Source organism: Nerophis ophidion, linkage group LG08 (assembly GCF_033978795.1).
Source record: "Nerophis ophidion isolate RoL-2023_Sa linkage group LG08, RoL_Noph_v1.0, whole genome shotgun sequence".
NCBI classification, from domain to species: domain Eukaryota; kingdom Metazoa; phylum Chordata; class Actinopteri; order Syngnathiformes; family Syngnathidae; genus Nerophis; species Nerophis ophidion.
Window position 1 is genome coordinate 58,847,375 of NC_084618.1, and position 20,919 is coordinate 58,868,293.

At 42.5% G+C, this 20,919-nt stretch overlaps 2 protein-coding genes across 9 annotated transcripts in view; one reads left to right on the forward strand and one right to left on the reverse strand.

Moving 5' to 3' along the window:
• Window positions 1-898, forward strand: part of LOC133558047 (uncharacterized) — a 45,682-nt gene extending 44,784 nt beyond the window's left edge. For 4 of the 5 annotated variants that reach the window (XR_009807889.1, XR_009807890.1, XR_009807888.1 and 1 more), the window contains 2 exons: window positions 519-542; window positions 620-898. Coding sequence is in view for 2 of the 5 variants with exons in the window: in XM_061909111.1 (XP_061765095.1) it covers window positions 519-542; window positions 620-664 (69 nt within the window). In the remaining 3 variants the exon portion in view is untranslated. The remainder of the gene's footprint in view (window positions 1-518; window positions 543-619) is intronic. The other variant, XM_061909112.1, reaches the window with a different exon arrangement.
• Window positions 1-20,919, reverse strand: part of bahcc1b (BAH domain and coiled-coil containing 1b) — a 143,797-nt gene that overhangs the window by 11,903 nt on the left and 110,975 nt on the right. For 3 of the 4 annotated variants that reach the window (XM_061909108.1, XM_061909106.1, XM_061909105.1), the window contains exons 13-25: window positions 17,504-17,640; window positions 17,139-17,243; window positions 14,279-14,348; window positions 13,916-14,105; window positions 12,003-12,161; window positions 10,684-10,839; window positions 8,690-8,913; window positions 4,990-5,173; window positions 4,786-4,903; window positions 4,629-4,704; window positions 4,437-4,545; window positions 4,255-4,368; window positions 453-575 (exon numbers count right to left, since the gene is read on the reverse strand). In XM_061909108.1, the coding sequence (XP_061765092.1) occupies window positions 453-575; window positions 4,255-4,368; window positions 4,437-4,545; window positions 4,629-4,704; window positions 4,786-4,903; window positions 4,990-5,173; window positions 8,690-8,913; window positions 10,684-10,839; window positions 12,003-12,161; window positions 13,916-14,105; window positions 14,279-14,348; window positions 17,139-17,243; window positions 17,504-17,640 (1,765 nt within the window). The remainder of the gene's footprint in view (window positions 1-452; window positions 576-4,254; window positions 4,369-4,436; window positions 4,546-4,628; window positions 4,705-4,785; window positions 4,904-4,989; window positions 5,174-8,689; window positions 8,914-10,683; window positions 10,840-12,002; window positions 12,162-13,915; window positions 14,106-14,278; window positions 14,349-17,138; window positions 17,244-17,503; window positions 17,641-20,919) is intronic. The other variant, XM_061909109.1, reaches the window with a different exon arrangement.

The following is a 20,919-nucleotide window of genomic DNA, read 5'->3' on the forward strand; positions in this document are numbered from 1 at the left end:
ATATTTACATTATTTCTTACGGGAACTCTACTATACAAATGTTTTGGTTTACGAACCTTGTTCAAGAACCAATCGAGGTTCCACTGTTTATGATCAATGCAATATTTTTTTGTGATTAATCACATGGTTTGACTACTTTTTTTGTTCATATTTCTACTAAAACACATTGAGATTAGACTCCATTTTGGCTATCTAATAATTATTAAAAGACTGCTATAAAAATATAATATAAGAGCAGCAGTTGTGTCCCAATTGAGAGACTGCATTCTCAAAGGTTACACGACCATCTCAATGTTTACTCATTTTCTGGAGGATACAGTGCCGCATCTCGAGGAAAAACAAGTTTAAAAGAATAAGAGATTTTACTTTGTTTTAATGCTAACATATCTTGCGTCTTGCTTGGAATGCATGACACAGCTTTTTCTATCTGACGCAAGACTTTGATCCCTCACCTGGCCTCTTCTCTTTAAGTTTCCCTTCTTGTTCCTCATTGGCCGTGTCCTTTTTCTCCTGTGTAGAGCTGCTTCTACATCGGCGGCCCGGTGAGATCAGAAGTGCCGGTGATGATTCCGCACCTAACAAGAAATGTATGCTGATTAAGCTTTTTTTCCCCCCACAGGTAAACATGTTCAGAACCAAAGATGAAGTATTACAGCTCATTTAAAAGTCCCTCTGCAACATGGCTGTCCAAATTTCTTGCCACATCCGGGCGCCATTTTGTACATGAAATACTAAAACCAGTACACTTTTTATTATAGCTAACAAAGCAAATTCTATATTTTGGTCATTATTTTTATGATTTTATTTTTAATATGAAACGTACAAATTGTGCTGTAAAATAAACTTATCTTGCCTAATCTAAGCCCCTTGAAATTTTTTATTGATTTTTATTGTTATTCTATACTCATTTTACAAACGCTGTTTCCATATGAGTTGGGAAATTGTGTTAGATGTAAATATAAACAGAATACAATGATTTGCAAATCCTTTTCAACCCATATTCAATTGAATGCACTACAAAGACAAGATATTTGATGTTCAAACTCATGAGCTTAATATTTTTTTGCAACTAATAATTAACTTACAATTTCATGACTGCAACACGTGCCAAAGTAGTTGGGAAAGGGCATGTTCACCACTGTGTTACATCACCTTTTCTTTTAACAACACTCAATAAACATTTGGGAACTGAGGAAACTAATTGTGGAAGCTTTTACAGTGGAATTATTTCCCATTCTTGTTTTATGTAGAGCTTCAGTCGTTTAACAGTCTCCGCTGTCGTATTTTACGCTTCATAATGTGCCACACTTTTTCAATGGGAGACAGGTCCGTACTGCAGGCGGGCCAGGAAAGTACCCGCACTCTTTTTTTACGAAGCCACGCTGTTGTAACACGTGCTGAATGTGGCTTGGCATTGTCTTGCTGAAATAAGCAGGGGCGTCCATGAAAAAGACGGCACTTAGATGGCAGCATATGCTGTTCCAAAACCTTTATGTACCTTTCAGCATTAATGGTGCCTTCACAGATGTGTAAGTTACCCATGCCTTGGGCACTAACGCACCCCCATACCATCACAGATGCTGGCTTTAGAACTTTGCGTCTATAACAGTCTGGATGTTTCGCTTCCCCTTTGGTCCGGATGACACGATGTCGAATATTTCCAAAAACAATTTAAAATGTGGACTCGTCAAGACCACAGAACACTTTTCCACTTTGCATCAGTCCATCTTAGATGATCTCGGGCCCAGAGAAGCTGGCCGCGTTTCTGGATGTTGTCGATAAATGGCTTTCGCTTTGCATAGTAGAGCTTTAACTTGCACTTACAGATGTAGCGACGAACTGTATTTAGTGTCAGTGGTTTTCTGAAGTGTTCTTGAGCCCATGTGGTGATATCCTTTAGAGATTGATGTCGGTCTTTGATACAGTCCTGTCTGAGGGATCGAAGGTAACGGTCATTTAATGTTGGTTTCTGGCCATGCCGCTTACGTGGAGTGATTTCTCCAGATTCTCTGAAACTTTCATGATATTATGGACCGTAGATGTTGAAATCCCTAAATTTCTTGCAATTGCGCTTTGACAAACGTTGTTCTTAAACTGTTTGACTATTTGCTCACGCAGTTGTGGACAAAGGGGTGTACCTTGCCCCATCCATTCTTGTGAAAGACTGAGCATTTTTTGGGAAGCTTTTTTTATACCCAATCATGGCACCCATCTGTTCCCAATTAGCCTGCACACCTGTGGGATGTTCCAAATAAGTGTTTGATGAGCATTCCTCAACTCTATCGATATTTATTGCCACATTTCCCAACTTCTTTGTCATGTGTTGCAGGCATCAAACTCTAAAGTTAATGATTATTTGCACAAAAAACAATGTTTATCTGTTTGAACATCAAATATGTTGTCTTTGTAGCATATTCAACTAAATATCAGTTGAAAAGGATTTGCAAATCATCGTATTCCGTTTATATTTACATCTAACACAATTTCCCAACTCATATGGAAACAGGGTTCATATGATACCAACTAAATTTTTGGAGGGAAAAAGAAGAAAACATACCATATTTGGCAAGAAATTTGCAGAAATTACATGACATCATAACTGGACGTACAGACATGATCAAAGACCACAAGTTGCCGGCCATTTTGGTTTTCAGGTTCTATTTGCTGGGGGGTGAATTGGGCCAGTTGTACTTGCTCTTATTTTTTTTGTATAATGTTGTGTTTATTTTTTATTTTGACTGTCATGGGTTAATAAAAAACCCAAATGACCCCCGGGCCTCCCTTTGGACGCCTCTGCTCTTTTGTGGGCATTCCATTCTCAGGCAATGCAGCTCTTCTTAGCTTAAATACAGTATATTTACATATATATTCATATGTATGTTTTCCTGTTGATGTATTTATAAAGGAGCCATATGTAGGAATTTCATGTGAAGTCATCATTAAATAGCCCTGATATGTCAAAAGGCATTAATAAATCATGTTCTTTTGGAATACCTCTATAACTGTTAACAGTAGTTCAGCTGGGATATGCTCATTTCACAATTAGATTTACAACCCCGAAATCCGGTTATTGTCTTCATTTCGATGCCCCGCCCTCTACCGTTTGACTAATTAGAAAGTCAGTGAGTGTGTTACATCCAGGTTGCCAGTTACGTACAACCATCTTCGTCAAGCTACTGCCGCCGGTAAAGTTACTAAACATGTCCTTGGTAAATCTAAAAGGTGTCTTTACGATTCTCAATTTATTCATGACAAAGCCAGGAACAAATCGAGGATTTGTATCAGGGATGCTTTTGAAAGATGGAGATGAGGCGCAGAAGATTTTTTCATCTGACGCCAAACTTGCTCATTTCCTCCTTAATAGGTAAGTAAGGCATTTATGTTTTCTTATTACTTCTAATTGATGGAAATGGACATTTTGTATGTAAACTATATTGTCCAACACACTCTACGATCTTGTCTAACAAAGCTAGTATGTTTGTGCAACGAATGCTTAGCATGCAAGCCCGGTCAATCACACATCAACATATACGCTAACGGGGGAAATACATGCCCGTTAGCCTGTATGTCGATGTGTAATCGAACTGACAGGGCAAAATATATTTTAGACAAATAAAACCCATGTGGAAATGGGTAGTGTTAGTGCCTATTTCATTCTCAAAATGCTGATACGCCAAAGAATTGGCTTCCAACATTAGCACGGCTGTCATGACAATGTGATATGTATGGAGACAGCCAAATCTCATGTTAAAAAATTTTCCACATTCATGTTTGCATATTGTGAACTACATGTACCAAGTTATATGGCAATCTGAAACGTTTCAAATAGTAGCCTATAGGCATAGTTGGTAAAATGTCTCCTCTTTAGTTATGGACGTACATTAAGCTGCTAAGCATGCTCTATTTATTTTCACCAGTATAATTATTACTAGCGTTGGTTTTAGTTTGTTGTAGTCTTTGTTTTCTAATAGTACTGACAATAACCACATGATTGCCGTTTGTTGTGACATTGACAAAACGCATGTCTATACAACTATTATGGTCCATCTCCTCAGCCCCTAGTAAGATGCAGTGGAGGTCTGAAGTTCCTTGGAGTATCCCTGTCAATCTAGCTGGATTCGGCTACGTATCTGGCAACCTCAGGCAGGGAGAGGGAAAGAGGACTACAACATTTTGACCGTGATTGCAGTACCATTTCTGGCCAGATTCTTACATATGACTCCTTTTAACTTTCTTTCCATCAGTTCTACTCACAGCAGATCTGGTATCCAGGTGGCAAAAGTCGTACGTTTGCTAGTGTGATTCTTCCTCTGTCTCCGTCATCAAACTCCACCATCACACTTCCCTCCTTCTCCTCGCCTGGACCTCCTTCAGCAGATGAACATGAGTATTTAGAATTTTTACATGTGTGTGTGTGTTTATGTTGTTACACTCACCTCTGTGGACATTACCAGGGTAAAGACAACGTGAGCGCTCACTCCAGTAAGCACAAACCCGCGTCCCTGCAGTTAGGATGGCCTCAGTCTGTGGCCGCACGTCCAGAACCTGAACCAAAAATAAATACAGTTCATGTGACCTCTCCAACCTCCTTTAAAAGCTGTTTTTACGAAGCCACGAGACAAACTCACAGCTTCCTGCAGGATTTGCTCCAGTGAGTAGATCCTGGGCCGATTCCCACGCTCTCCATCGATGACAACACTAAATCTAGAGGGACACAAAAAAAGGGAGAACGGTGATGTATGACCATCTCGATACGTAGGAAGGGTGTGTGTACGTGCAGCATACATGTCAGGCAGGTCCAGCGTTTGGACGCAGGCGGCATACAGCAGCTCGTCCTCCTTGGAGATCAGAATCTTCAGGCCATCCACCAGCATCTCTTTACTCAGCACGCAGTTGGGCAAGGCTGATGGGTTTGTGCGTATATGAGAGTTAGAGTGTGCGGTTGTACGCATAATTGGTGTAAATTATTAGTGTCACTGCAGGGCCTACCTGGTATTTTGCAAGGCATGTTAGGAGGAAGGTAGACCGTAGACGTGTTGCTATCCTCGCCCTCCTCCTCCTCTTCTTCTTCCTCATCCCCTTCACCCTCAGAGAAGCTGCTCTCCTCGTCCAAGTGAAAGCCGTCGTCCGCGGTGAAGCTCTGCAGGAGTCGACTAACTGCGTGACCTTTGGCCTAGAGCAGGAAACGGGATGTGACGTCAGCACAAGAGGACAATTTATAAGGTACACTAAGTTGTTTGAACAGTTACGTCTCAACATAAGATAATGACACTGTTTAAATACATTACAATCGTCCCGTTTTTATTGGTGTTAATTGGTTACGGATAAGAGAATTTCCGCGAATTAATCATAAACCAAATAGTTTCACAGGTAGAGCATTGAAAAACATTTACTATCTTTGAAATTTTTCAACATTATGAAAGCCAGCTAAGACATGAAACAACACCTTTTAGTCACCTTTACACTCCTTTAATCCAATAAATAATGCTGCCTCAGGCTGAGCCAATCAGTGGCCATGATACTGAACAAAGCAGTCTGATTGGTTTGGGCTCCTATAGAGGCAAATACTACTGGAAGACATGTTCAGTTTGTCATTTTTAGGGTTGAAAGTACTTATAAAATAGTTTTTGCTTTCAAAATTTAAAAAAAAATCAGCAATATAGTGAGGTCGCAATATTTGAAGTCCGACATAGCGAGGTACAACTGTACTGCTAATTGAGCATTTAAATGTTTTATTATTTTCCGCCAACCTTTAACGGGACCACATCACACGCAATCACATCAAAGTGCAAATGCTTCTTTCATTTTGGGCAGCTATTAACTTTTGATCAAAGGCTGTGGGAATGATGTCGTAGTCGCATCAAAGCACTTAAAACGCATCCAATCAGATTATTTCAATAATCTTTAGTGGCTATATATGTGCATAGGGGGTGGCTATGATATGCCGTGATGCACGATTAATCGAAATTGAATCGACATCAAGGTTTTAATTAGTGCGGTAAATAACAGCATGAGGCTGAGGTTTTTTTTTCCTCCACAGTTGACCTGCATTTGAGTAACAGCTATGTTCGCTAGTCAGAATTGTTGAGCCTCGCACTTTTTCGTCTTTCGCTTCAAACAGGAAGAAAGACGTCTTGCTTTGTGCATCGCTCTCATCAGCACCAGCGCGCGTTTATTTAACAGTGGAATTAACTGAACAGTTACCTCTCCCTTCTATTTTATGTCCATTTATACCCCCATTATTTACTTTTTGAATGTGATCTCAATTTTGTACACTGCTGCTGGAATTAAAATTTTCCTGAGGGAACTCTCCTGAAGGAATCAAGAATTCAGGAATCAATAAAGTACTATCCATCTGTCTATCCATCTATCTGTCTATCTATCTATCTATCTGTCTCTCTGTCTGTCTATCTATCTATCTATCTATCCATCTATCTATCTATCTATCTATCCTTTCAGCCATTTAAAATCTGTCTCATTGGGGATTTCAGTACTGCAAAGTAACACAAATTTGAAGGAAAAACATAAGATTAAAAAGACAAATGTCCCAGTGCGGGAATATTACAGCTTTAAATGGGCGAGTGAAAATGATCACATGATAGCAATAAACAAAAAGACACCGTTTGACCTCATTTCATCAACTTCAAAGAAAAAATGCACTTAAAGATGTGTAATATCTGTTTGGATTAAATTTTCCTTATAGAAATTACTCCATTTTATTTTTTGGTTGTGTACTTAATTAGGCTAACAAAGGTATTTACCTTCCAATTACAATACAATGGTAAACAATTCTAGTTCATACAATATTGAATGGTTACTTGGATTAATATTATATATTATGATTACAGTCAGTCTATCTGTGTTGGCCCTGCGATGAGGTGGAGACTTGTCTAGGGTGTACCCGCCTTCCGCCCGATTGTAGCTGAGATAAGCACCAGCGCCCCCCGCAACCCCAAAGAGGAATAAACGGTAGAAAATGGATGGAAGGATGGATTATGATTACATTGTATATAAGCACTGTTTAGTTTTTTAACATTTATTTATTTAGTTAAAGAGCATGACGTAGACAAAAGCTCTGAGTCGGTTAGCACAAAGCCATATATATTTTTTAAAGTAAATTATTGCATATGGTTCTAATGTGTGACACCTTCGGACATGAATGTGTTGATTGACAGTCTAAAAGTAACACGTCTTTCTTCTCTAACTTTCGCAATTTTATGCATTTTTATGTATAAAATATAATAATCGCAAATCAAACCGCGATCCCAATTTTGGAGAGAAAAATCGCAATGAGGTTTTTTCCAATATTGTGCAGGCCTCACAGAAAGTTAATATTTTGACCCTCTCATGTCAGGCAAAATACCTCAAGTGTGACACATTGAACTTTTATGGCAGTGGCAATCAATTATGAGCAGTATCATTATTGTTTTCTTGTCTTTGATCTCATCAGCAGTGTTGGACACCTAAAAGTCTAATTTATTGTTCTCACCTTCACAAACACACACCTCAAGATACTACTCATCCCCGGACAGGTTTAGGCTAGTCTCTATCTAAAGATGGCTGATGAGTGATGATGAAAAGTCAGCTTGTCCGACGGGTTTCTGCTTGCATTTCTGCAGGGTACACCACAAGAGCGTGTGTGCGTGCGTGCGTGTGTGTGTGTGCGCACATATTTTACTGTCAGAAATTTGGTCATCAGAAAAACTGAATAATTAGTGATGCTAACATGTGCATACAAAGGTATGTTTCACACATCATGGCCAAAGATTACCTTTACACTCAAGCTTTTTTTTTTGTGGACATGCCGTCCTGGTGACTCAAGGACAAACAGGACTAAAGGAGTTATTAGTAGATCTAACATGTTTTCCTGCCAGGGTGTAGCTCTTCGGGAGTGATCAGTCGCCCTTGCTTTTCTTATTCTCTGCCCTTACAGTGAAAAGTCATCTGTCTCCCTTCCCCAGCTGCTGCACTGGCTAAAACTCTGGCCTGTCCTGTAAATGGGATATAACTACAGTTAGAATATTTGCTCATTCTTCATTTTCTTCTTTTCATGTACTGTGCTATGATCCTTCATATTGTGGAAGCCCACTTATTTTAAGGGGGTCCAGACTAAAACTTAGAACATGTCGGAATGAAGCGTCGCAGTTGACAAACCACAACAATGAAGCAAATGAATAACGCTGACAGAACCAACTATTATTTTTTTATAAAGGAAAATATTATTGTTTTAGATTGCAGGAAGCACATTTGTGGCTGTAGAAGCATGTGATTCACCTAAGACCAGTGGTTCTCAAACATTTTTCACCAAAGTACCGCAGATTAAACTTAGCTCTCCAAGTAACACCATAATGACCAACATTAAAATACAGTAGCATAGTAAGCGCAAGTGTTCATTAAAAATAAGGCAGATATTTCTGTATTTAATACTTTTGGGCACTGTAACACAGTTTGAACAGCCACATTGTGAGTGAATAGGAAAATAAAACACTGTACATTAATCAAGTGATTCTTTGGTGCATCACTAGTGGTAGACGTACCACAGTTTGAGAATCACTGTCTTGGACAATCAGCAACGAAAGGAAGCGACAAAAATGAAAACCGTAGAAGGTATGCATGGGGCTGTATCTAATCAAATGTCTTTTGAGCAAATATGAAGGCTTATTTGGAGAACAGCTAATACGAGTCTCACCTTTCCCAGATGTCTGTGCACGGTTGAGCCCCTCCTTGTTGTCTCCTTGCAGTTCCTATTGTCGTCCATCGGAGCTCCACGGTACCCCCGGCCATCCCCAAAGCTGGAGCCCACTGAGGAGGCCGCCCAGCTGGGAAGAGAGGACCTCCGCGTACCCTGGTGACATAGATGTTCGCTTTTGGCTGTGCGCTGCTTCCTGTGAGTGTTCGGACCGCTCCCTGGGCCTGAAAGTAAAAAAGGTTATAAAGCTCTAAATTCATAAGATAGAATTATCTTGTGCAGGGGCCTAGGCCTTGTGTGGCCCTAAAGATGATTTTTTTTAGTGGCCCCACTTAAGTCATTATAATTATTGGACTCCTGAGGGGCCCACACCCCACCCTAAACCTATCATCACCGCCTTACATACTGTACACACACTCAGCATATCAACATGCACTAAAAACTGCACTTCATGGTGTAAGGTGGAGATAAGCTGATAGGTGTAGTATATTTAGTGGACACTACTAATCATAATAATACATCATTATATTATTATTAGGGCATCCAAAGAGGTTTTAGCCTACCCTGCTTTAAAAATCGAGTGCTGCCTCTGTTTTGAACGTTAATCAAGTTTCCTTGAACGCATCGCAGTTATGTGCCATAATATACAAAAGTGAAAATTTAACATAACTCTGTACAATGCTGCCCCAAATAGATTACGTGGGCCCACGTTGGTTTTTATTATTTATTATTCATCATTATTATTTTTGGACTCAGGAACGATGTGGAGTTTTGCAAGATCTCCCCGTGACTGTGTGGGTTCCCTTCCGAGTACTCCGGCTTCCTCCCACCTCCAGAGACATGAACCTGGGGATGGGTTGATTGGCAACTAAACAAATTGGCCCTAGTGTGTGAATGTTGTCTGTGTTGGCCCTGCGATGAAATGGCAACTTGTCCAGGGTGTACACCGCCTTCTGCACGAGTGCAGCTGGGATAAAAAATGGATGACCCCTGACACACACACACAGTGTTTACATGAACTAAACACTTTTACTTATTAATAAGGCAGATATTAGCTTATTCATGTAGGATTATTTTTAGTGTATAATATTAGTAATACATTATTATTACGGCTGTCAAATTTTATTCATTTAAAAAAAATACATTAATCACATTCGATTAATGTATTAATTTCTTTTAATTCATTTGGATTACCGGTAATCATGATTAGTAACAGGAGATTACGCGCTTGCATGATTAAAATTTGCTTATTTTATTGACAAAATTTCATCCCGGAACATTTTACCTGAATGCATGTCATTTATTTGCGCAAAACTTTGGTAACAGTTTTATCTAAAGTTCTTTCAGGGTGTATTTTGAAGTGAAATTTGCCAGCGAGCACACTAGTTGGAATCTCCTTACTCAGGTTTGTAGTGACGCATGATGTTGAGGAAAAAGAGCTTGTATGGTCAAAATAAATTCCATAATTAATCTTAGTGTGTTCTTGATTAATGCTATATTTTTATGATTAATCACATGAGCTAACTTGTTCATTATGACAGCTCTAATTATTAAATAATGATTATTATCATTATTAGTGCATATGGCCCCCCTTTCTTAAAAAATTAGGGATGCCTCTGTTTCAAACTTTCATCAAGCTTTCGTGAACTCACCACAATTATGCGTTTTGAGATGCAAAAGGGAAACCTGAATGTAACTTTTTATCATATTTTTCCCTTTCTTTTTTCATCTCATTCCGGTTTTCACATCATTCCCCATTTTATTCAAACAACCTTGTTATTATCGTGGTCACTGCCGCTGTGTCCTTGGGCAAGATATTTTATGATGTTGTCTTTAAAAAATTGTAAATCTTAACAAAGGCCCAGGCAATGATCATGTGGACCTCCTTAGTGCTTGTGGACCTAAACAACCGCATAGAGTGTTGTTCATTCCATGGGCCGGCCTTAATTTTGTGTTAAATACGAGCGTTAATTATAAATGTGTTCAGATCTCACCTGGAGGTCCTGGTTTCCTGGTCCTTGTTTTCTGCTCTGTGTGTAGCCCAGACGAAAAGGAGCCAGTGGGGTTTGATGAAGCGTCTTTGGAGGGTGATCTAATCCTGATGTCACCGGCGCCTTCGTCACTGTTGCAGCTCCACTCTTCCTCAAAATCTGTGGCAGCGCAACATCAATACGCTCAGTCACATAAGCTTCCAATGATCTGAATGCAAACACCATTAAGTATGGCCGGGGAGCTGCTTGACAGAACGTATTGACAGCCCACTTTCAGTATTCCTTCGGCGTTTTCGACTGCACGTTGGAAAACTTGCATATTAATGAGCGGCCACTACATTAGGCACACTAAAGGGAGCGACACAGATCCCAGGATATGTGCCGCCATGGCAGCCAATTCAGACACACATGTTCACACGTGATAGTTATTGGCAGCTGTGTGTCACCGACTGCCCGGGTCACGTCGGATCTCGACACATCTCCGACACTCTTGTCACTTACACGGCTCGCTCGTCAACACTTTGCCTCAGTCGAACACGGTCACGCACTACATCTGGGCGTCATTAAAGCCCGCCAGGTCACTCGCTTTTTCTTGCCTGAAGAATGCAGAAGAGAAGCCGAGGCGTCCTCCCCGTTTAGTGGCTCTGAGGAGGGAATCTGCTGAGAGCGCCGCGGACATGGGTGTGACATTCTGAACAGGGCCAGGGTGAGCTCGTGTTACCATGAGGAGCGGGTGAGCAGGGGGAGGTTTGGCGGGGGTCATCGCGGTGGGGGTGTGGTAGAGGGCGTGGCGTCGCATGCCTGCGGCAAGTCGTTAACGGTTTTAATGCTTTGACAGATGAGCTGGGAAGTGAGAAGAAGCCACTAATGATGGGAGACATCTCACTAACAGATCCACACACAACACACACATTTGTGACAAAATTTCACCGTGTCTGGTAGAAGCTTTCGCAGCTGTCATCCAAAGAAGGGATAGAGATACTTCCATATTCGCCCCGTTTTATCCATGAGGGCCCACTGGAAACGATCATTTATTGATAGCATCTCAGCAAGACCTGCTCAGTGGCCTTGTAGTTAGACTGGAAGGTCGTGAGTTCAAACCCCGGCCGAGTCCTACCAAAGACTATAAAAATGGGACACATTGCCTCCCTGTTTGGTTGGAATTGAATGATTCCAGAGCTTGGCCACCGCTGCTGCTCACTGATCCCTCACATCCCAGTGAGTGAACATGGGGGTGGGTCGAAGGCATAGGATCATTTCACCACACCTAGTGTGTGTGTGTGTGACTGTCATTGGGACTTAGACTTTTTTTTTTAACTCACCGTGCTCGGAACTTTGGCTGTCGCTCCTCTCCGCCCCAACTTCCTGTTTCTCAGAGGCCAGATTGTGAGGCGCTCGGTTTGCGTCGGCGCCAATCACCTTTGGCTTGCGACCTCGCTTTCTCTTCACGGCCTGACTGGTTTCCCATTCCTGTTGCGAATCTGATGGATAAGAAGCAGCAGGCAAGTTTTCTTCTTCAGTAAACACAGTTTGGCTTCTTAAAGGAAAAAAACAATAGCCAGTAAACTTGGGTATACTTTAGAGTACAGCAGTGTACAGTTTATACAGCACTATAGGTTAATGGTAACCTGACTTTCGCCAGATCCTTGTAGTTCGCTGAGCTCCACACATTAATCAGGGAGTTCTCAATAGGAGATGTATTTCAGAAGGCGGGGCCTTGTAAAACAATCATTGTATGTGATTGGATAAACCACTTGACCGTTGTCTTGAATGACGTGCTACTTCAACCATTCACATCGAAATCAACCTGTGACGCTGATGAGAGCGACGCTGGGAAATCCAAACCCGGTCGGAACAAGAGCCAAAACATCTTTGCCACCAATAAATGCCTTCAAAACCGTTCTCTGTTCATCTTTAAATAATTAATATTCGATCGATGTCGCAAAACAATTGCAATAGCAGAATCAATGTCAGTACACAACTTCTCGCTCCGTGCCCCCATTGTTGTTGAATCCAACAGTCCCTTCGGCGCTACGTCACATCAATGAAATTCCGCCCTGTAAACCTGATTGGTTGATTATTTTTTGCTATCTGGAAGGAGTTTGCAATGCCTTCAAGCCCAGACCCTTGTGTTGAGCTCAGCAAACTACAAGGGTTGGGTGAGAGTCAGGTTAGGTTAATGGCCCCTTTAATGCCAACATTGGCACTTATTTCATAGTTGTCCACAAATTATAATTAGACGCAGTAGTGATTACGATTTTCAGCACATTTTGGAACGCCCACTTTTAATTCCATAATGTGGACTGGACCTGCCTGATGACGTCACCTACACAAGACCGAAGGCAATAATATATTGCATAGAATGTGTTTTGGTTGAATCTTCATTCTGAGTGATGTCATTTTCTTGCAGAATTTTGAAGGAATGATCAAATATGTCTGCCGGATGCATTGTTGCAAGTTGTAAATAAGGGTCTGCCTGCATAGATTTCCAAATTATGGGAATATGAGGAAAATAGGATGGACCAAACGAGAGGAGTGTAATTTGTGGCGATCATTTTAATGATTCTGACTTCAAAGAAGATGGGTTTTGATCAGAGTATGGGTGGAAAAAAAATGTAAAAAACTCAAGCCAATGAAAAACGGAAAAAGACGAGAAGACTCAAAAAAGAGACAAAATTAAGGTCGAGTAAGTATTCTATTTGAGTCCTCTCCTACTAATGCTTTCCTCAAGATGCTTGAGGAAATGCTAAAAGAGCATGAGGAAACAGGCTATAGTGTCTATGGAAAAGCAGGGAAGCCCATAAATGGTGATTATTTTATATTTATTTTTTTGCTCATAATGTTTATTAATTTTAAAGTAATCATGGACCAGGGAACAAAAACATGCAATTAAGTAATTAAAATGATAGTTTTATATGCCTTTATCCCTTAATGTGTACGGGCTCCAGTTCGGTAGATTGCATCACACCAAGAGGGTGCGGCATATGGAGTTCATTTAGTTATCTACCAATTTCTCAAACAGTAATTGATGTTATAGGAAACGACTGCCAAATTAATTTTCAGGAGCAAAAAATATAGTATTTGAAATTTCTGTAATTTGGATGCTATGGGTCCTTAAAAGGACTATACTATAAAAAATTGAACTTGGCTATAACTGAAAAGAATAGTCAGTATACAGCTTGTGTGGCAGTAAATGGTTGTTGTAATGTAAATGAAGACACACAGCAGTGCTCACCTGTCCCTTCATGTCCACATTGACTCTTTGGGGCTTCTTCTCCTTCGGTGGCCCCTCTGCAGTGCAGAACGCCCGCCGATGGAGCAGCAGCATGCTGGGCTGCAGCCTTCTGCTTCAGCTGCGTTACCCGCCTCGCTAGCCTGGAGCTCAGGGCACTGGGCCGACCTCTGTGCTTACAGCTTGATTTTAACTGTGGGAGAAGTATGGCAGCAGCTTATTATCATGTTCAAGCCGTTTTACTTCAACTTGTTTTTATCACACAGCAACGCCGTTTTGGAAAAGATTTCAAGTTGTCGTGACGTTGCCTTAAATCGCTCAGGTTAGTTAGTTACGAAGGTCGCCGCCTGCGTCTGTGGGACTGACCTGCACGGCACTGAGGCTGCCGAAGTCATGCTTCTTCCTGCTTTTCTCCTCCTGTGAATTAAGGCCAGTCCTGGAAAACAAGCCAAAAAAACAGCTCAATGAAAACCAATCATAATTTTTCTCATTTCCATTGTCTGCTTCCAGGCAGATGTAAAAAAATATTCCACTAAATCACCACATTGAAAGGTGATGATAGTGTGAGATGAGGCGGTGGAAGAGAGCAAGAGGATGCTTGGTGGAGAGAGAGAGAGAGATAAAGCAGTCTCCAGGGAGTCTGTCCGTTGACCGGAGCTCTGGAGTTGGATCAATAAACACTAACATCTATTGAACACTACACCACCACGCCTCCTCTCCTCCACCACCTCTCACCATGTCCTTCCTTCATGCACTCTGACTGACACACACACACACACGCACGCACACACACACACACACACACACACACACACACACACACACACACACACACACACACACACACACACACACACACACACACACACACACACACACACACACACACACACACACACACACACACACACACACACACACACAGCTAGCATCTGGTGTCTGAGGCATGGGAATTCTATATTCCCACAGAGAGAAGGCTCGGCCTCTTAGCATCAAGTGTGACAAATTTTAATGCTGCAGAAAAGACAAATGATGTTTTTCTGTTTGGCTACAAAAAAAAACATCAACTTCAACGCAGACACGGGATATCTTTAGGGGTCTGGATGCTTCTATCTGTCATTGCATCTGTTTCCTTACCCTTGATGCAGCGAGCCGTAAACGCCACGGAACGGCCCCGGCCATCCCCGCCGCCCGTAAGTTGTGCAGATATGACCCCATATCTGCACATAGCTGTATATGATTCTTTCATTTCGGACCTCCAGAATCAGCATTTTGGTCTATAAGGTGAAATTACGTTTGAAAGCCTCTGACAAATTGACTTCATGTTCATGTATTTTATTTTGAAAGTAAACCGGATAATTTAGTTTGTGATTCTGCATGACTTCCTGTCCCCACACAAGCACATTGGGATTCTCCTGACGGATGCAAGTTCGAACTATACGGTACTTTGTATTAAAAATGGCAACAGCGGTGGATTTTACTGTGCATGTGCATGTGTGAGCAAGTCTGCCCTACAACAAGAGGATTATTTTTGGTTTTTATTCAGTCATTGGTGGAGCTCAGGATATTATTTGTATATTGTTTGTAATATTGTTGTGCAGCACTTTGGAAACATGTTGTTGTTTAAATGTGCTACATAAAGTTGATTGAATTGGATAGCGAAAAATAAGGAATTTATTAACTACAACTTTGGACTACAATTGAATAAAAATGGTGGAGAATACCAATATACGTCACTTAAGTCTCAAATTTCAAGCGGTTTGTTTGGAGAAAGTTTGGAAGAAAGCAAGACTGTTTTGTGAATATCGCTCCCTCTTTTAAAGTTGAATGAAGGAAAAAAACTCCTCCTTGTTGACATGAAACCACCCCTTACCCCTAACTAGTTGAGACCGCCCCACACACACATATGTACACATATATATGTATATATATATATGCACAATATTTTGTAGAAAAGCAGGCTCTGCTACACATCTTAATATAAAGTCAGTCAAATTGTTTTCAGTGAGCATGCTACGCTAGCATGATGTTGCTTTTAAAATATAGATGTAATGTTAGCTCACATGCTATACTAGTGTTGCTAACATCCGTGTCCTCTTGTCCCACTCCTAATTGTTACGTTGTTGTTTGCGATATATTATTACATTTATTATTACTGTTGTTACCATGGACAAGAAGAGTTGCAGTGTATATGTAAAAAGTGGATAGAGTACAGATAATAGTGCTTTATGGAGACGACCATAGACAAAGTTACAAACACAAAACCCTCATATTATTATAGAACCCCGTAATTATTTTAAGTCATTGTAAAATACTACAATCGTTTGCTGAAATGTTACCCTCATATGTGCTACTTTTTCCTCCAGGTCATTGAGTGGCACCCATTAAAATGTGCGCACACAACCGTTATACATTCTTTTTTTGCTCCATCATTTAATTCTAAACACTCTCGACAAGAGGAAAGCGTAAAAAAATCAATTGTTAATAAAAAAAAAAGGAAATGCTGTTCAGGCATGTAGCAGCCAGCTTTAGAAATTAAAAAAAGTCTGCTTCATTTTGTGTGTGTGTGTGCGTGTGTAAAGTCTTTCATTGGCATTTCCATTAGCGTTTCTAATAATGGCAACCGTGACAAACCTTGAGTTTGTCTAATCATTTTATCAAGGCGAGGGGTGCACATGCTCACAGAGGTGGAGCAACATGAGAAAACACATTCATCGTTAAGTGCCGTCAAATACTGAGGGTGCGTTTGCAGTGTGTGTGCAAAAATGTGTGTTAGCATGAAAACAGAGTGCATGCCAAGTAATGTGTGGTTGTGTGCGTGCTGCAGTGGGCGCGGCTGCTGTGGAGTCGTTTATCATTCTAATAACTGTACATCAGAACTTTGCCCGGCTTTAGTAATGTATGCGAAGGTTTAAACAGCAGCAGTACATAATCAATGCAAGTGATAGATATGATTAAAAGTGATTAATGATGATTAATGAAAGTGCCATTATCACCTTCTCTTTTTGAAAATCAGTTTCGTGTGTGTGTGTGCGCGTGTGCAGGCAGCTCCTTTCAGCGCCCAATCAAGCAAATCACCAACTATAGGAGCATTTAAATCAATTCATCTGAAGAAGAAAAAAAACTTCTTGAAAAATCAAGCAAGCCTTTCACTAAAAACACAAACACAAATCAGGCCGAATAAACCCGAGCCTGCCAATCAGACTGATTGTTCTCGGGACCTCACCTGAGTCTTTTGGAGCAGTCTGGAGCCGCCGCGCCGGGGGTGGACTTTCGCTTGCGGGGGCGTCCCGGCCCCCTGCGGGCTGGGCTTCGAGACGTCTCCTCTCTCCTGCAGAGAGGAAGGGGAATAGATGGAAGATTAAAGTGGGAGAGCAGGACAGTGGGTGGAGAGTCATCGTGGCTGCAGCTCAATCTGTGTTGAGTGGATGTTGAAATGCACAGCTCAGTTTAAGGCGTGTGTGTGTGTGTGTGTGTGTGTGTGTGTGTGTGTGTGTGTGTGTGTGTGTGTGTGTGTGTGTGTGTGTGTGTGTGTGTGTGTGTGTGTGTGTGTGTGTGTGTGTGTGTGTGTGTGTGTGCGTGCGTGCTCACTGGTGGTCGTGTTTCCTCTGTAGCTTGGCCAGTTCTCTCTGTTTCTCTTTGTAGCGGCGCTGTAGCTCAGCCAGCTGGACACGCATGGCCAGCTCCTCCCCTCCCATCGTCTCCATGGAGCCCTTCACTGGGCACACCTGTCACACACACGGCAGGGAAATTTAAATGCGGAACACAAACGGAGCTCAAAAGTCAAAGGATAGGGAACAGAGCCAACACAGGCCGATGACTGTCTTGTAAACACACAGGTTAAATCCCTGAACTAATGGCTATCACTGTAAACCAGAGCTATTCAACTAAATTGTTTTGGGGGCCACATTTCCAGCAACGTAAGGATCCGGTATTTTATTTGCCAAAGTTACACATTTCAGTAAAAAAAAATGCATTGTTGTAAAATGCAAGTGTTCAGTGCAGTGGAAGCTCCCTTTAAGACAGAGGTCTTTAACATTTTACAAGCCAGGGACCACCCAAACCTTTGGAGAAATTAAGGAGACCCCTTTCTTACATATTCTGTGTACATTTATGACGTTCCTTTTTCCCCCAAGCTTTAAACCCTGCGGTTTTTACAAATGTGCTGCGAATCTGTGCATTTTTCTTCGCTAATGGCTAAACTATGGAATGAATCAAGCAAGAAATCAAACACTGCACTTAAATGATCAACTCAAAGTGTTAAAGTGCAAGGAAGAAGAATCCTGATAATTTTCTGTTTGTTTGGTCAGCCTTTTTACTGCCGTGTTACAGGTACCGTTTAGTATGTTAATAAATATTTACTAAATCTATGTAAATATCTTTCATTTAACAACATACTGGTATATATCTGCAGATTATAGTCTGGTGCGGCTAATATATGAAAACACAATTTTTTTTCTTCTAAAATTTAGTAACCGCGAATTATATACCGCCATGATTTATAGTTCGGAAAATATGCAAACTTGTCCTAAAGCAAGGATGTCAAACTTGTTTTCATTGAGGGCCACATCGCAGTTATGGCTGCCATCAGAGGGCCGCTTGTAACAGCGAATAATGTATGAATTCGCTTTTGAATTTCAATATCAATTATATAAATTGTTTTAGGAAGACTGGTGATTTTACAGTAAAAATTTTACATTTACAAAATTTTACTGTAAAAATTATGTGTTTTTTATTTTTACAACATTTTACAGTAAATGGAAAAACAGTACCACTGTTTTTTGGAGTTTTTTTTTTTTTCCAGAAAAAGCAGCTTAGTTGCCAGAATCTCTGTGTTGAATTTACAATGTTTTTTATAACGTCCATCCATCCATCTTCTTCCGCTTATCCGAGGTCGGGTCGCGGGGGCAACAGCCTAAGCAGGGAAACCCAGACTTCCCTTTCCCCAGCCACTTCGTCTAGCTCTTCCCGGGGGATCCCGAGGCGTTTCCAGGCCAGCCAGGAGACATAGTCTTCCCAACGTGTCCTGGGTCTTCCCCGTGGCCTCCTACCGGTTGGATGTGCCCTAGACACCTCCCTAGGGAGGCGTTCGGGTGGCATCCTGACCAGATGCCCGACCACCTCATCTGGCTCCTCTCGATGTGGAGGAGGAGCGGCTTTACTTTGAGTTCCTCCCGGATGGCAGAGCTTCTCACCCTATCTCTAAGGGAGAGTCCCGCCACCCGGCGGAGGAAACTCATTTTGGCCGCTTGTACCCGTGATCTTATCCTTTCGGTCATGACCCAAAGCTCATGACCATAGGTGAGGATGGGAACGTAGATCGACCGGTAAATTGAGAGCTTTGCCTTCCGGCTCAGCTCCTTCTTCACCACAACGGATCGGTACAACGTCCGCATTACTGAAGACGCAGCACCGATCCGCCTGTCGATCTCACGATCCACTCTTCCCTCACTCGTGAACAAGACTCCTAGGTACTTGAACTCCTCCACTTGGGGCAGGGTCTCCTCCCAAACCCGGAGATGGCACTCAACCCTTTTCCGGGCGAAAACCATGGACTCGGACTTGGAGGTGCTGATTCTCATTCCGGTCGCTTCACACTCGGCTGCAAACCGATCCAGTGAGAGCTGAAAATCCCGGTCAGATGAAGCCATCAGGACCACATCATCTGCAAAAAGCAGAAACCTAATCTTGCGGCCACCAAACCGGAACCCCTCAACGCCTTGACTGCGCCTAGAAATTCTGTCCATAAAAGTTATGAACAGAATCGGTGACAAAGGACAGCCTTGGCGGAATCCAACCCTCACTGGAAATGTGTTCGACTTACTGCCGGCAATGCGGACCAAGCTCTGGCACTGATCGTACAGGGAGCGGACCGCCACAATAAGACAGTCCAGTACCCCATACTCTCTGAGCACTCCCTACAGGACTTCCCGAGGGACACGGTCGAATGCCTTCTCCAAGTCCACAAAGCACATGTAGACTGGCTAGGCAAACTCCCATGAACCCCCAAGAACCCCGCCGAGAGTACAGAGCTGGTCCACAGTTCCACGACCAGGACGAAAACCACACCGCCCCCCCCGAATCCGAGGTTCGACTATCTGGCGTAGCCTCCTCTCCAGTACACCTGAATAAACCTTACCGGGAAGGCTGAGGAGTGTGATCCCACGATAGTTGGAACACACCCTCCGGTCCCCCTTCTTAAAGAGAGGAACCAGCACCCCGGTCTGCCAATCCAGAGGTACCGCCCCCGATTTCCACGCGATGCTGCAGAGTCTTGTCAACCAAGACAGCCCCACAGCATCCAGAGCCTTAAGGAACTCCGGGCGGGTCTCGTCCACCCCCGGGGCCTTGCCACCGAGGAGCTTTTTAACTACCTCAGCGACCTCATCCCCAGAAATAGGAGAGTCCACCACAGATTCCCCAGGCACTGCTTCCTCATAGGAAGACGTGTTGGTGGGATTGAGGAGGTCTTCGAAGTATTCCTTCCACCTATCCACAACATCCGCAGTTGAGGTCAGCAGAACACCATCCGCACCATACACAGTGTTGATAGTGCACTGCTTCCCCTTCCTGAGGCGGCGGACGGTGGTCCAGAATCGCTTCGAAGCCGTCCGGAAGACATTTTCCATGGCTTCCCCGAACTCCTCCCATGTCCGAGTTTTTGCCTCAGCGACCGCTGAAGCCGCACACCGCTTGGCCTGTCGGTACCTGTCCACTGCCTCCGGAGTCCCATGAGCCAAAAGGACCCAATAGGATTCCTTCTTAAGCTTGACGGCATCCCTCACCGCTGGTGTCTACCAAGGGGTTTTAGGATTGCCGCCCCGACAGGCACCAATTACCTTGCGGCCACAGCTCCGATCAGCCACCTCGACAATAGAGGTGCGGAACATGGTCCACTCGGACTCAATGTCCAGCACCTCCCTCGTGACATGTTCGAAGTTCTTCCGGAGGTGGGAATTGAAACTTTCTCTGACAGGAGACTCTGCCAGACGTTCCCAGCAGACCCT